The 14066-nt window shown below is 45.8% G+C and overlaps 1 protein-coding gene across 6 annotated transcripts in view; it reads left to right on the top strand.

Annotated features, from left to right (window-relative positions):
- Window positions 1-2807, top strand: part of ITSN1 (intersectin 1) — a 241885-nt gene extending 239078 nt beyond the window's left edge. For all 6 annotated transcript variants that reach the window (XM_063639318.1, XM_063639319.1, XM_063639315.1 and 3 more), the window contains one exon: window positions 182-2807. In XM_063639318.1, coding sequence (XP_063495388.1) covers window positions 182-330 — 149 coding nt within the window. In that variant the 3' untranslated portion in view covers window positions 331-2807. The remainder of the gene's footprint in view (window positions 1-181) is intronic.
- The last annotated feature ends 11259 nt before the right edge of the window (window positions 2808-14066 follow it).

Here is a 14066-nt window from a genome sequence, read left to right as displayed (position 1 = left end):
TACCATGACACATTGGCAACTCTGCTGGGGAGTGAGTTGGAAATCCCAGTGTTGGTTTACATCAGAGTCCAGAGAAGAAGGGGGAGCATAACAGTTCATCGGGGGTCCCCAATATGCCAGACGTGTGCCTCGGAGAGAGGGAATGGTCCCCCTTAGCAGGGTCTGTTTGTTCTCTTTTCAGATTTTTTGGGTCGGACGGAGATCCGTGTGGCGGACATCAAGAAAGACCAGGGCTCCAAAGGTCCAGTTACGAAGTGTCTTCTGCTGCACGAAGTCCCCACGGGAGAGATTGTGGTCCGCTTGGACCTGCAGTTGTTTGATGAGCCGTAGGCAGCGGGCTCAGGGTGTGCTCAGCAGGGTCCCAGCCCACGGCCACACATGCTGTCTGGAAATTGTATTTCTTTTCTAAGAAACCACCGTTTGGTATTCAGTCACAGGGATATGGGACGGCAAAGACAGGCCCCTCAAAGCTCCTAGGAATCATTCTCGACAATCCTCCCTGCCCCGAAACAGTTTCCTGTTTCATGAAACAAAGCTGTGTTTTCCCTCGTCCTCACTACAGGTCTCATTATGGCTTCTAGGGTCGCTGAAATCCCATAGCCCTCAACAGGGTGCAGCTGGGAGTCTAGCCCCTTCCCGGGCTTCAGGGATGGGTCTGGTTACTATAAAATAGATCTATAAATGCAATGTCTATATTTTTGGAGAACTCATGTAACCCTCCTATTTCTTACATCCACCAGTCCCCAAGGAGACTTCTTGGCCTACAATGCCCAGTCCTTGGTGTGCGTTTAGAAACAATTATGATGGTCCTGTCATTGCTTCAGAATCCCATCTCTCCTGCAGGGAAATGCTGCCTGGAGCTGATCACTCAGTGAGACGGTCTGATCAGGCCCTGGCTTAGCTCTTTGAAGAGGTGGTCTATGGAAGTTTCCAGCATGTGTGCCGTTATAGCCGTTCCTTCCCCCTCTAGGCCTTGTATTATATGTCAATGAAAAACACACCGGCGTATTGTTGCTTGGATTCAGTTCTGATTCCCAGCATGCTTGGAATATGGTCACAGAAAGTCATTATCTAGAAAGTCACCCCTCTGCTGGGTCAGATCACTGCAGGTCACTGGAAAGGCAACTTTACAATGTTGGGTCATTGGGTCTCGGTCGGCAGCCATGTTGGAAAAATCTCTTTTGGCTCAGAGGCCCTGTGATACTTCATGGCAGCAGTAGTTGCTGGTGACCTGTTCTGTGCTTGAATGTGCTGAATCCTGATTGTCGTAGGACATTTCAACAGCTCTCTTTGGTACGTTCCCCAAAAAGCCACGTCCTAGATCCCCAAGGCGTGAAAAGGAAAACTATCAAGCTGGAGGTTGGGAAAGAAAATGAAGGCAGTCCATTATGTGGTGGGTGAAAGACCCTAGGAGGATGCAAGCCCCGCACATCCTGGGGCAAAGACCTAAGACACTTTTCCACCCTCCACCACCCCAACCTCACGTAATGTGCTTGTTGCAAGAGTCAGGACTGTATGACTATGTGCCAAGCTGTTTGGTTTGAGTTCTTTAATTTTTTTTTCCCTTAAATGCCAGGAGATCGTCTAGTTAGTTAGATAGTAACTTGATTTGCTAATGAAAAGTGGGGGCCGTGTTTTGTTCGCATGTTAATATTCTCATAATCCCAGTTTGTTGTGGTCATGAAATGTCCTTTGCATGTTCTGTTGGTACTGGAGTCTAGCTTTCCTGTACTAGATGGTGTTCTCTTTGATTGTAGGTCCTTAGACTTTAATTAGGGTTATAAAAGTGCTTTCTAAATGATAGCATCAGCTTTGTGGCACAGTACCCCCTTTGCTGGGAACTGAATGTGTAGTGTTATAATTTCCCATGAGAGCCCGGTCATACTTCAAGCAATTTTTTTTAAAGTGTGTGTTGGAAAGGACAACAAAGTTTACATTTCATACTTTTAAGAAATACTTTATTATTTATTTATTGAAGATAGTGTAGAATTTTGTATCAAGAACAACAGACATAAGTATTTTTTGAAACAAGCAAATATACCCTGTAGTTAGAAACTTTCAACTGAACATGTTAGAGACCAAGTTTAACTTCAGGCATGCATTTGTTTACCATTTCCCAGCAGAAAACATGGTTAAAATACTTTAAGTTTATATTTTTTGATGTTGTTAAGAAACTTTTAAATTAAATCTATAAATAGACATGCAACTCATGCTTTCCTATTTCTATAACCAATACCGTTTGTTCAGTGTATTTATGAAAGACATGCTACCATGGTAGAAAAGAAAGTATTCAATGTGTAAATGGGGTAGTGTGGGTCACCATTCCAATCTCTTTTTGTTTTCTGTCCTGTCTTTTCTTCATTGACTTTATTTGCGTGTTAATGTTGGACATCATTGTTCATGTAGGTAGCGTATGGTATGCACAATGACAAACAATCGTTTTAGGTCCCAGGTCACCCACTCATAGTGTCCTATTATTGGAATTAATGTAGCATGAGAAAGCAATATGTGACTCTCTTTCCTCAAGTGACTCTGTTGAGCATCCTTGAGATGCTCCTGCTGTGTAGCAAGTTCTGGATTAGTGTCCTTGTATTTACTGGTGTAATTTGTAATGTAACCGATCGTCCATATGGAGGAGTCAGGCTGGCCCTCGGACCCAGCTGTGATTCATGAGTTGTGTCACGGTGATTGAGGAACATGGGTGATGCATGGAGTCTCAAACTCTCGGGCCTCTCTGTTCCTTCACCTCTACCTTCTTGACTATCTGGGCTATATTTCATAGAAATTAAATGCTCCTTGCCAACAAAGAGTCTGTCTCCTAGCTCTTTGTTTTCTAAATATAGGAGTTCTCTAGGCCACTGCATCCTGACATCCTGATCCCAGCCTTTTAGACACCCCTGCAAGCATTCCTCTGTTCTGATACACACTGCTAGCTCCTCCTGCACACTCTGATCTCCTTTCGCCTAAGAAGGGGCTGTCCTGGTCATAGGGTTATGCTATAACCCTCAGTCATCCCCGAGAACTGAACTATCCTGGGACCTCTTGGGCTGAGCCTTCTTCATAGAGCAGTTCTCTAGAAGGGAGAGTCCGCATCCTGGTCCCTCTGGGGCAAGGCCTGTCTGGCTGCTGGCATCATCCTGGCAGGTGGATGGACAGCATCATCTCCTGGAACCAGGTTTGCTGTGACCATGAGAGCCTGAAGATGTGGCTCATTCGGATCCAGGCCTGGACTAATCTGGAAAGAGGGACTTTCTAGGTGCAGGTCACCAGGGATGCTTGAGAAACTAGAGCCAGACTTCCTTGTTTGTTTGGATAATATGTCCCCGTCCTCTGATAGCAGAGGAAAGAGCTCTGCTCCCAAAGAACATTCATGTAGGAGGAGGCATGTTTTTCTTTGCTTTTTTTTTTAACAACCTAAAGTATGACCTAAGTATATGAAACTAACTGATTTCATCTGGTAGGGTAGCCCTGAATTTAACTGGGAAAAAAAAATCCCATCAGAATGTGAGTAAATTGACCACCCACATTAAGTCTTATCTCGGTGACCTGGTACCAATGCCCAGGTGTCCTCCAGGGGAGTATTCCGGGGTGGCAGAGGGATTAGGTGCTAGCACCAGCAGGGAAGGACACTTGCAGGTCTGCCTTCCAAGGCTGAGCAGGCCGGCTGTCTCTCCAGGAACTGGCTAGGACAAGTGTAAAGCCACTGACCACAAAGAACGAGGATGTTCTAGAATCTGATGGGGCTGAAGATGAAGGGAGAAATGGACAAGGCACTTCTGGCTTTATTGAAAAGGTGAAGCTCTTGGAGTATATTTTAGAGTAGGCCAGTACCTAGTATAAGCAGAAAATGACTTCTCTATCTCTACTCCAAGTCGTTTTTTTCTAGTTGATTGGGACTTTTTGATTGATAAGAAGAAAATGTGTTTTGTATGTGTAACAACTTTAAGCATTTCCATTGGAAACAGAAAGTATGATTTGATTTGATTTGATTTCTAAATTCTCCCTTCCTTTTCAAGGTTAGTGATGTGCTTTATAGCAGACACTAGCACTTTTACATGAATACCTGGTGTGCTTTGGATATAACAGAGTCATTTCGGGCTTGAGGTGAGTGCACAATTAGCAATGGGTCTGCTTGGTCCAGATACGCTTGTTTACAAGTTTAGAGCATCCTATGCCAGAAAGTGAGATGAAAACAAAGGCACCTGGATGGCTTTGTTTTGCTTTTAGATAAAAGAGCTTTATCTCACACCAGGCAGAAGCATAACCGGTAGCCCCAAAAACCAGTGGCATGATGAAGCCCTCAGACAGTACAGTCTGAGGCACCATAAGAGGCATTAGGGAAAACTAACACCTCCTTCTCTTCGCACCGTGGGGTGCTGAAATTCCTGCTAGAGACTTCCCCTTACTTCCAGGGATGGCCCAGGGGCTGCTTAGTATATCATTAGAATGTTCATTCTCCTCCTTTTGCCTGGAGTGGACCAGTGAGACCAAATCCTTATGTTTCTCTATGTTTTCAGTTCATTTCTTCAAATGACACAGATGAATCCATTTCTGGGAAGGCTGAGCTCAGATGAGGATTGTTAGGCCAGCCTAGGTTCTGGGGCAGATCTCAGGGACAGAAACAGGCTTGTGTTAAGTATAAGTGGCAGGTACTTCTCTAGAACAGCCCTAACCTGCAGTAGTGAGGGGGGCTTAGGAATTCCCATGACACTGATCTAGCAGCCTCCTGCACATAGACACTCAGTTCCTTTTAGGGACGTTCAATGCTTGATTAAACGGGGGCATTTTCTTTCTTTCTTTTTTCCCCTAACTACAGTGTAATTGCCTACCTGCCTGGGCCCCTTCTAGAGGAAGGTGGGCTTTCCTTGTCCATCAGGCTGCACTCACGAGGTGATATTGTAAAGCAGCAGAAAGACTGAGGGTGCAAAGAAACCACAGCTGCCATTCACGGGGCAGCTCCCTCCAGCTCTTCTGCCCAGTGACCTTACAGGCTTAAGAGGAGCCTGATGAGAGCTATCCTGGGGGCCAAGGGATGCATTCCCTGCAACTTCCTCCTGGGGGACCCACAGGTCAGCCCATTCCAGGAGAAGCAGTCTTAGGCCCGTTTGCATCCCCTGCCACTGCCATGTGCCTGCCAGCCCGGTTTCTCATGAAGACGTGGCTCAGTCCCTGCTCTCCTTGTTGCAGTGGCTTGTACTTCATGTGCAGTAGCCCAGGGCCCGCCTTCTAGAGTGAATGTTTCCCTCGAGCCCTTGGATATTTTTATTCTATTTTGAATGGTTACGATCAATTAATGTTGCTTTGTGAGGGGTTCTTCAGAGAAATAATGCAAACCAGCCAGGTGCGGTGGCTCACACCTGTAATCCCAACACTTTTGGGGGCTGAGGCAGGCGGATCACCTGAGGTCAGGAGTTCGAGACCAGCCTGGCCAAGATGGCGAAACCTTGTCTCTACCAAAAATACAAAAATTAGCCAGGGGTGGTGGCAGGCACCTGTAATCCCAGCTACTCAGGAGGCTGAGGCAGGAGAATCACTCGAATCTGGGAGGCGGAGGTTGCAGTGAGCCAAGATCACGCCACTGCACTCCAGCCTGGGTAACAGAGCGAGAGTCCTTCTCAAAACAAACAAAAAAAGAGCTAATGCAGACCTCTTCTGGTTAGACCTGACACAGAGGAAGTAATTGGCTGGTCAACTTAATGGTACCCCACAGCTTCCTCTGGATCCTGCTTCTTTGTACTTGGAATGCAGTTGTTTATTTGAGCTAGAGGAAAGGAAAGTTCTAGAATTCTTGTTTCCTCACCCTGCACTGTATCAGATCCAGGATATGTCTGCACGTCGTCAGGATCAACTAAGATACATAACCTTATATCTGTAGGAGCCAGAAAAAAAAATCGATTCCTGATAGGCATGGAGACAGTCCACGTGAAAGACAGAAGACATCTAACAGCTGTCTGTCTTGGGAGCACTAAAACCCAGACACCAACACACTAGACAGTCCATCTCTGGGTTGTGATCTCTCAGAAACATCTTAGTATTTAATGCACTGTTCATTTAGGGAGTCCCCATCCTGGTCCAGGCCACCCTCCTAGAAGCTGGGTGGCAGCTCGGATGGGCCTGCCTTGGTGTATTCAAGCAAGCCTAATTGGATTAGGTTGGTGCAAAAGTGATTGCGGTTTTTGCCATTGCTTTTAATGGCAAACTAAGTCATTAAGACCCAACGCTTATAAAAAAGAGTTCATATCCACCTCCCAATAACTTCTTTAGTTCATGCAGCCTCAATCCGTTCCTCCATTCAAAGGAACCCTCTTTACCCTGGCCCTGGGGGAACCAGATTACACCCACATAATAATTTTTCTGACACTGTGTGTGCTTGTCAGATTTCAGGGTCAGTTTCCCCTTACTGGATGTCAGGGGTGTTTTGTGAGTTGTGTTTTAATAGGATTCTGTTCTATTTTCTATACCAGCCTATATTGTTACTATCATCTGCCTAGTGTGAATATTTCAGTATTCAAAGCCCACCAAATAAAGCTGTGTTCAGAAGTGGACTTATTTGGTCAGCCTTGAAAAAAAAAAATCAGCGTTTCTCTGATATTTCCTAAGGATTAACCAGAAACTAAGGTTTCTTTTTAGGCAGTGGTAAGAATGCGTATTTTCTTCCAGAAGCTCTGGTTTTATACTTTTATCTTTTGAAAGAATAACATTCCTGTGCGACTCCGCTTCTCTTCGCCTTTGCATTTCTCTTTTTTAACTCAAATCTCTTATTTCCTGCCGTTCCTGTATCTAAACAGAATGGGGGCCTCAGGCAGACATGAACCAAAGAAAGGGTGTGGTGGCTTTGCAGCGCTGGGTGAGCAGCAGCCGCTGCCGTTCTGTGCACTGTCACCGGCGAGGGTGGAGGTTCTCCCTGTAGGAGGAGGAAACTCGCTGTTTTCACTGGCGGATTTCAAGGTGCCGGCTCCACCTACCGCAGCTGCTAGGCATTGCTCTTGTGTAGATCGCAGGAGTTGCTGATGCCGTGGGGTGCAGGGGAAGACAGGAACACGGACTCAGAGCTAGGAATGTGGGCCTGGCAGAGACCGAAGGATGGGTGGGAAGGAAGCTCGCGGCGAGCCTAGGGTTCGAGCCTAGCGTGCCAGGGGTCTCCAGTGAGATTTCCCTGCCGCTGAAGCTGGGGCTGCACGGAGGTCCTCAGCCTTTCCACCCTTTCTGCATCAGCTTTAGTGTCTGTCGGCTGGGTGGACTGCAGGGCAGGTGACCTGGAGGAGGCCCTGCTCCCCAGCAAGCGTTCTAGGAGTTACAGTGTGCTCTACTGTGATTGGATTACAGAGTCTCTACTTGCAGACTTTGACTTCTGGAATTTTAGGTGGAAGGGAATTTTTGTTGGTGGGACGCAGCAGCTCAGTGCGTGGTGTGTGCACGCGTGTTTGTGTGTGCGTGTGTGTGTGCGTGTATGTGTTTGTGTGTGTGCACGTGTGGGTGCGTGTATGTGTGCGTGCGTGGGTTTGCGTGCATGCGTGTATGTGTGTGCGCGTGCGTGTTTGTGTGCATGTGTGTGTCTACATGCATGTGTGTGCGTATGTGTGCGTGTTTGTGCGTGCATGTTTGTGCATGTATGTGTCTTCGTGTATGTGCGTGTGTGCGTGTATGTTTGCGTGTGCGTATTTGTGTGCGTGCATGTGTGTGCGTGTGTGTGTGCGTGCGTGTGTGCGCATGCGTGTGTGCCTACCCACACCTGGGGGGATGCTTGGCTCTGTGGCTTGGAGAGGGAAACAGGAAACACGTTGCTCCACAGTCCTGTCACCCTGGTCAGGACTAGTCGCATGGTTTGTGGACAGGGTGCAAAATGAAAATGCGAGGCCACTTGTTACAGGTGATGAAGCATTTCTAGACAGTGACAGGAGAGCATTAAGCCAAGCTCAGGTCCCTTCTGAGTGCATGGCCCCTTGTGGCTGCCAGGTGGCACACCCAGGAGGCCGGCCCTGACCACACTGTTCTCGCTGGTTCCCGAAGCCGATGGGCTCTGTCTTAGGTCTTCTTACTTTGAAAGGTCTCCCGGCAGGCTGTGGCAAGCTGGGCGGGTATACTTTTCTAAACGTCTGCATTTATTTCCTAAAAGCACAAATGGCCTGGACTAGCTAGCGGATGTGGAACTGAGCCCCTAGTTCACAGCTGCACCCCAGGGCTGGAGAGGGGGTTGCCGGTGGTGGCAGGAGCTCTGGGCTCCCAGTTCAGGGTGGGCCACAGGGCCTCAAGCAGCTGTGAGCCTTTACCATTGAGCTCACTGCTTGGAAATAAAACCCTTCCTCTGGGGCCTGCGCATCCTTGGGCTTTTCTCCCCCTTCCTGTGAGGACAGCAAGCCTTTTCCAACCTTCTGCCTTCAAAGAGAAGCAGGGTCATAGAAGTGCTCAGTGTTCCTTCCCCAGTGGCTGGACCCTTGCTCCTCCAGCCTTCACTCCCTGGAGAGAAGGGGAGTCTGCGGAGCCAGTGCCTCCCTGCCCAGCTGGGCCACACGATCTGGTCTGCAGGTGTATGGGAGGAACCTGCTTCGGAGAGGCTGCGACCTCCCAGCTAGACTCTCCCCTTAGGATCCCATGTATGGGGATGGTAGGAGAGAAAAGATCCCTCTGTGTAAGTAGCCTCAAGTTCTAGAAGACCATGGCCCCGGAAGGCAGCTGACCATGAAGCTGGGCTTCCTGTTGTTGCTTTCTTTCATGAGCTTTTACTTTTCCTGGGCTGGACGCTCCAAAATGTTTGCAGTTCCATTTGCTTTTTTCAAATAGGTCCCCATCTCCATATACATTGAGCAATAATCCTCACTATGTTTCCTGATTCTGTCTGGGATTATATTTGCTAAGTAAAAATGTTGACAGAAATTGCAAACTCATCTCACCTGAATTTGATTGAGTCACCTTGAATGATATAACAAATTATGGCTTTGTTTTCATGCGTCATGCAATCTTCCAGACTGCAGGAAGTTCTGCAAGCGTTCTCCAGGGGCATTTCATTAATAGCGTGTCAGCATTAGTTTTAATGAATGAACATTTGAGGTACATTCTATAAATCAATATCCTTAAAATGGCATCTGCTAAACATTCACTGTGACAGAAAGTAGATATTTTAGCAAGATCTATGTTAATGCTACTTAATTTTAGACATGCATTTAAAGCATACATGGCCAATAGCCCAAGTATCTTTGAACTGTGAAATCAACCTCAGATCTCATCTGCTGTAGCCCCGCAAGCCGGAGTCTGTGCCCTCCATGGCCCCTTCTTATCCCTTGGTGGCTCTGCATAGATAGGGGAGTCGGCCCCTGCCCACCCCATGTTGTATTGCCTTAGCTCCATCAGCTTTGTACCCTCACACGTATAGGTGGTGAACTTATGTGTAAATACATGTGTACAGATGAGAAACTGCAACAAAAATGTCCTGTGGATGATAATCAGCTCAGTTTCCGGTTTTCTACATTCTGTGCTGTTTCCACCTAAGAAAAATGCGAACTCCCACTACATAAAGGGAAAAGGTTGTATTCATTTCATGTTCATCATGAAATCTCTGCTGTATGTTTATGGAATGGCCATGACTAAATGTATATATGGTATGTCAGAGGCTATGCTGTTAAATGTTGCATAAACTAACACAGATTCTGTAGTCAAAAATATTTAACTTGTTATTGTAAAATGTGATTTGTCATTGAAAGATTATTTTTCTGTATGTATATGAGAGTATTTTAGGAATCTAATTTAAGTGCATAAAACTATAGAAAAAAATTTAAAACCTATTCCAAGAGTAGAAAATGCTTAATCAGATTACTTGGGTTCAACTCAACTAAATTTCTTATATTAAAAAAAAAATCCAAGTTGTATATGTTAGAAATCAAAGGAGTCATTTTTTTTTTCCTGCAGGAAATATGATAAATTTCAGTGTAATGGGTGGTGGTGTGATCAAATGAAAAGTATCCTGTAGCTATGACCTCGCATGAGACCTTGGTGTTGCATTAAAAATGGATTTTTGCAGATCACATATCTGAGAGGGTACTTGTGCCAGGAAGGATGAAAGGATCGGGAGCCTGTTTTTCATCAGATCCATGTGCCAAGCAGGCTTCTTTGGGTTCCAGTGGATTCATTAGGGATCTGGGGCTGATGCAGCTATCCCACTAGCGAGGCCACTCTCTGACTTCCAGGTCACCCTTTCTACTTCTGTATCTGGATTGATTCAGTTTATCCCTAATTAGCGTTTGTGTTTTCCATGAAATTTCCTGATGCATCTTCACTGTCTTCAACTGTTGCACAGCCAGGTGGGTGGATGGATGGCTTAGGGTTTCTGGGTTAAGCTGTTTTGGGACAGGCTTCCGGATGCCCATGTTCGCATGCAGACCCCAGGGGGAAGATGCCTTCCTCCTCTCTCCATTCCCAGAAAAGGATCAGGAGTCCAGGCTGCTTCTGGGGCACAGACTTTCTGCACTTGGCCGCCAGAAGTGCCCCTTAGGCCACCTAAGGAGGATTCCATGAAACTCAATGTCTAAACCCCTGAGAGAGGCATTCAGAAATGATTTCAGGAGGCGGCAACCCCAGGAGTCCAGCCTCCCCTGGCAGCCTGGAAATACTGCAGTAACAAAAAGAGCTGGTTTCTGGTGATCTCAATGCATCGTGTTTGGGAGTGACACCGCTGATGGAAGGTTGAGGGCCTGTGGTCTGAAAAGACATCTGCAGAATGTGTTAGGTTTTCAACATTTCTTTGAACAGGCTGCATGCATCCTAATGCTGTCAACCAGCAACTGGAGCCCCTTTTTTGAGAGGCCCGAACTGGTAAAGCTCCTGACTTCAGGAGTATGGGAAGCTGTGATTTCTGGAAGCTTTCTGGAATCTATTTAGTTGTATGAATAATCTGCAAATCACTTAGAGGCACTGTCCATGTGGTCCATAACTGGCTTTATTCCCAAACATGGAGCTGTTGAGAGATTTCTTTGTTCAGGCGCAGCCTTGGAAGGTCACCTAAGGCCTGCCAGCAAAGGAGATAAGCTCTGGTCCACCCACCCCAAACAGGCCCTGACTCTCCTTCCTTAGAACGATGCCATCTGGCTGGGGTGGCAAGAGGGCTGTGAGTGGGAACAAGTCAGCCAGTCAATTGTCCCTTGGGCCCTGGTTGTTTCAAAAAAGTCTGGGGACAAGAAAAGCTAGAACATGGGGCCGTCCCTTCCCAGGAGTGCTAGCGAACCCTCCCAGATAGCCTTTGCCTGTTTGGAAAAGAATGTAATCCATCAGAATGTGACCTCCTTGTGCTTCCAGTGACAAGCAGGCCACAGTGCTGGTGGCATGTTGCTCCCCTCACAGCCCTGCCCAGGGGTAGGACCAGGCCCACCCCTTGATGGATGTGCTGTTGATTGTAATATACTTCTGTTGCCAAATAATGGTACTGTTTAATTTTCCATAAAAGAGAGACTATATTGTCTGATATGTAATGTTAATGGAATTCTAAGAATTACTAGACACTATTATAAATTGTCGACTTACATATTTGTCTAAGGGTTTGATGAAGCAGGGCCAAAACATTGTTTCATCTTTTTTGTTTGAAAGAAGCTGAGGTTTGTTTTTGCAGTTTGAGTGTTCCTTTGGCAACTTATTATGTGTGAAATGTTAAATTTTACCGATTAAGATGATGGTAACTGAGACCTTTCTTTAAACCAGTAGCAACATCAGTACAAATTGCTCTTCCTGTGTATCTTGAACCTAAAAAGAACAATCTCTTCAAAAACAAAAACAAAAACTCTTTGGTCATTTTGACCTGTGTGGTTTAAATTCAAATAGTTCATGAATAAAATGAGAAAAGCCAACCTGTTACAGTGGATTATTTTGGGTTCTTTCTGCTTCACTCTTTTCTGAGAGCACAGGAAGCTAATAGCCCTGCAAATGGTGTCTCTTCCTCTTCCCACATATAAGGTTGTAGCTGTGCAAGGAAAATTTTGCAGAAATAAACCTAGAAAACAAAACCAACCAACAACCGTTTCAACTCTCCTATGGCTTCAGATAAATGTTAGCTAACACCAAGCAGAAATAGGTCTCTCTGTACGAAGTCTTTGTGAGAATAGGAGAAGTTCTGTGTTGTACAGCATAAGAAATTCTGTGGGTAGGGTTGAGGGGGCAGCACAAAAAGCTGATTTTCTTATAAAGACATCCAGAAGGGTCACTGAATTTCCGGGAAGAAGTTTCTAACACACGTAACTCCACGTGTTCAGAATTTGGGTGATCTGTAATTCTGAGTTCCATAAAACCCAACACTGAATTCTATTAGGTTGTTTCCTCCCGTTCTGGTTTTAAGGCCATTCCTATTTCATCACTGATTTAACTGACTATAAATAAGTCCTTTAAATTCTCTAGCTGGCTTGGACACTAGTTGAATTGTTACATAGCACATTTTTAAAAAGTTGACCCTAAAGCAGTATGTCTTTGCCTTTTTAAAACTAGTATGCCCCATTTTTGAAGAACATAAAATCTTATGCCCTTTTCTTGGTTGTTATTTGAAGTTTTAATAAGTTAAGGATGGATGTAGTGGCTGACACCTGTAATCCTAGTGCTTTGGGAGGCTGAGGCAGGAGGATTGCTTGCATCCAGAAGTTCAAGACCAGCCTGAGCAACATAGTGAGAGCTTGTCTCTACAAAAAATAAATCAGCCAGGCATGGTGGCATATGCTCATGGTCCCAGGTATTCGGGAGGCTGAGGCAGGAGGATCTCTTGAGTCCAGGAGGTCAAGGCTGCAGTGAACCACGATCGTGCCACTGAACTCCAGTCTGGGTAACAGAGTGAGACCCTGTCTTAAAAATAAAAATAAAAGTTAAATGCCATTAAAAACAAATGTAGTAATTAACTTTCCCAAACTATACCTAGTTCTCTCCAAGTCTGATGAGGGCACCCTCACATAGCCCAGAGAGTGGAAGGAATCACTAGTAGAAAACATGTAATTAATACCTATTTAACCACGGTTAGTAGCCAGCATAATCAAGGCAATACTTTATTCTCAAATATTTAGTTTTTCTTGTTACAGAAGTAATACTTGTTAATGCAGAAAACTCAGCAAGGAAAGAAAAACACAAAGGAAATAAAATCACTTAATGGAGATGTTCTTCTACACAAAAATAAAGGTTGTTTTGACGCACTTCATTTCTGTATTTTTTCTGCGTGTGCGTTTTAAATACTCTTGTACTATTTATTTATCAGATGGAGTCTCGCTCTTGTCACCCTGGCTGCGCTCGGCCTCTTGTACTATTTAATAGCTAATATGCATCGAAAACATCCCATATACAAGATACTGTAAAACTTTCACCGTGATTTAAAAAAAAATATCGTGAAGAAAATCATTGTAGGCTGGGTGCGGTGGCTCACGCCTATAATCCCAGCACTTTGGGAGGCCGAGGCCAGTGATCGTTTGAGCCCAGGAGTTTAAAGCCAGCCTGAGCATCATGGCAAGACCCTGTCTCTACCATAAATATGAAAACTAGCTGGGTGTGGTCGCACTGCCTGTAGTTTCACCGCCTGTGGTTTCAGCTGAGGTGGGAGGATGGCTTGAGCCCAGGAGGTTGAGGTTGCAGTGAGCCACGGTCGTGCCACTGCACTCCAGCCTGAGTGATGGCATGAGACTGTGTCAAAAAACAAAACAAATCCTTGTACATAGATCTCTAGGTTCTCTCTGGTGACCTCGTAAGGCGACATGTGAAGCGCCTCATCATTCCCCAAGATTGTATGTGCTTGATCAACAGGAAGGTTGCTGAGTTTCACTCTGAAGAATCTGGACAGCATCAGCAGCATGAGGCTTCCGCAAACACAGTTTGTCCATTGGCAGTCACATGTCTGTAGGAGCTGTGATTTTTGTGTATGACGCCACCTTGTGCAGAGCAGGCCTCACTGCAGGCAGGAGGCAAGCAGTGAGTCCGGGGGAACCTGGAATGTGGTCATAGTTAGGTTGCAGACTCAGCTGTGGAGACAGAGCTCAATATCCCATGGCTTTGAAGAAAGGTCTATTTCTTCATCGTGTTTAACAGCCCAGGGGCAGCAGGAAGGCCTGGCAGGGCGG

The sequence above is a fragment of the Symphalangus syndactylus genome, chromosome 5, assembly GCF_028878055.3.
Source record: "Symphalangus syndactylus isolate Jambi chromosome 5, NHGRI_mSymSyn1-v2.1_pri, whole genome shotgun sequence".
Lineage (NCBI taxonomy): Eukaryota > Metazoa > Chordata > Mammalia > Primates > Hylobatidae > Symphalangus > Symphalangus syndactylus.
Note: the sequence above shows the minus strand (reverse complement) of the source record. Positions and strands in the feature narration are given on the sequence as shown.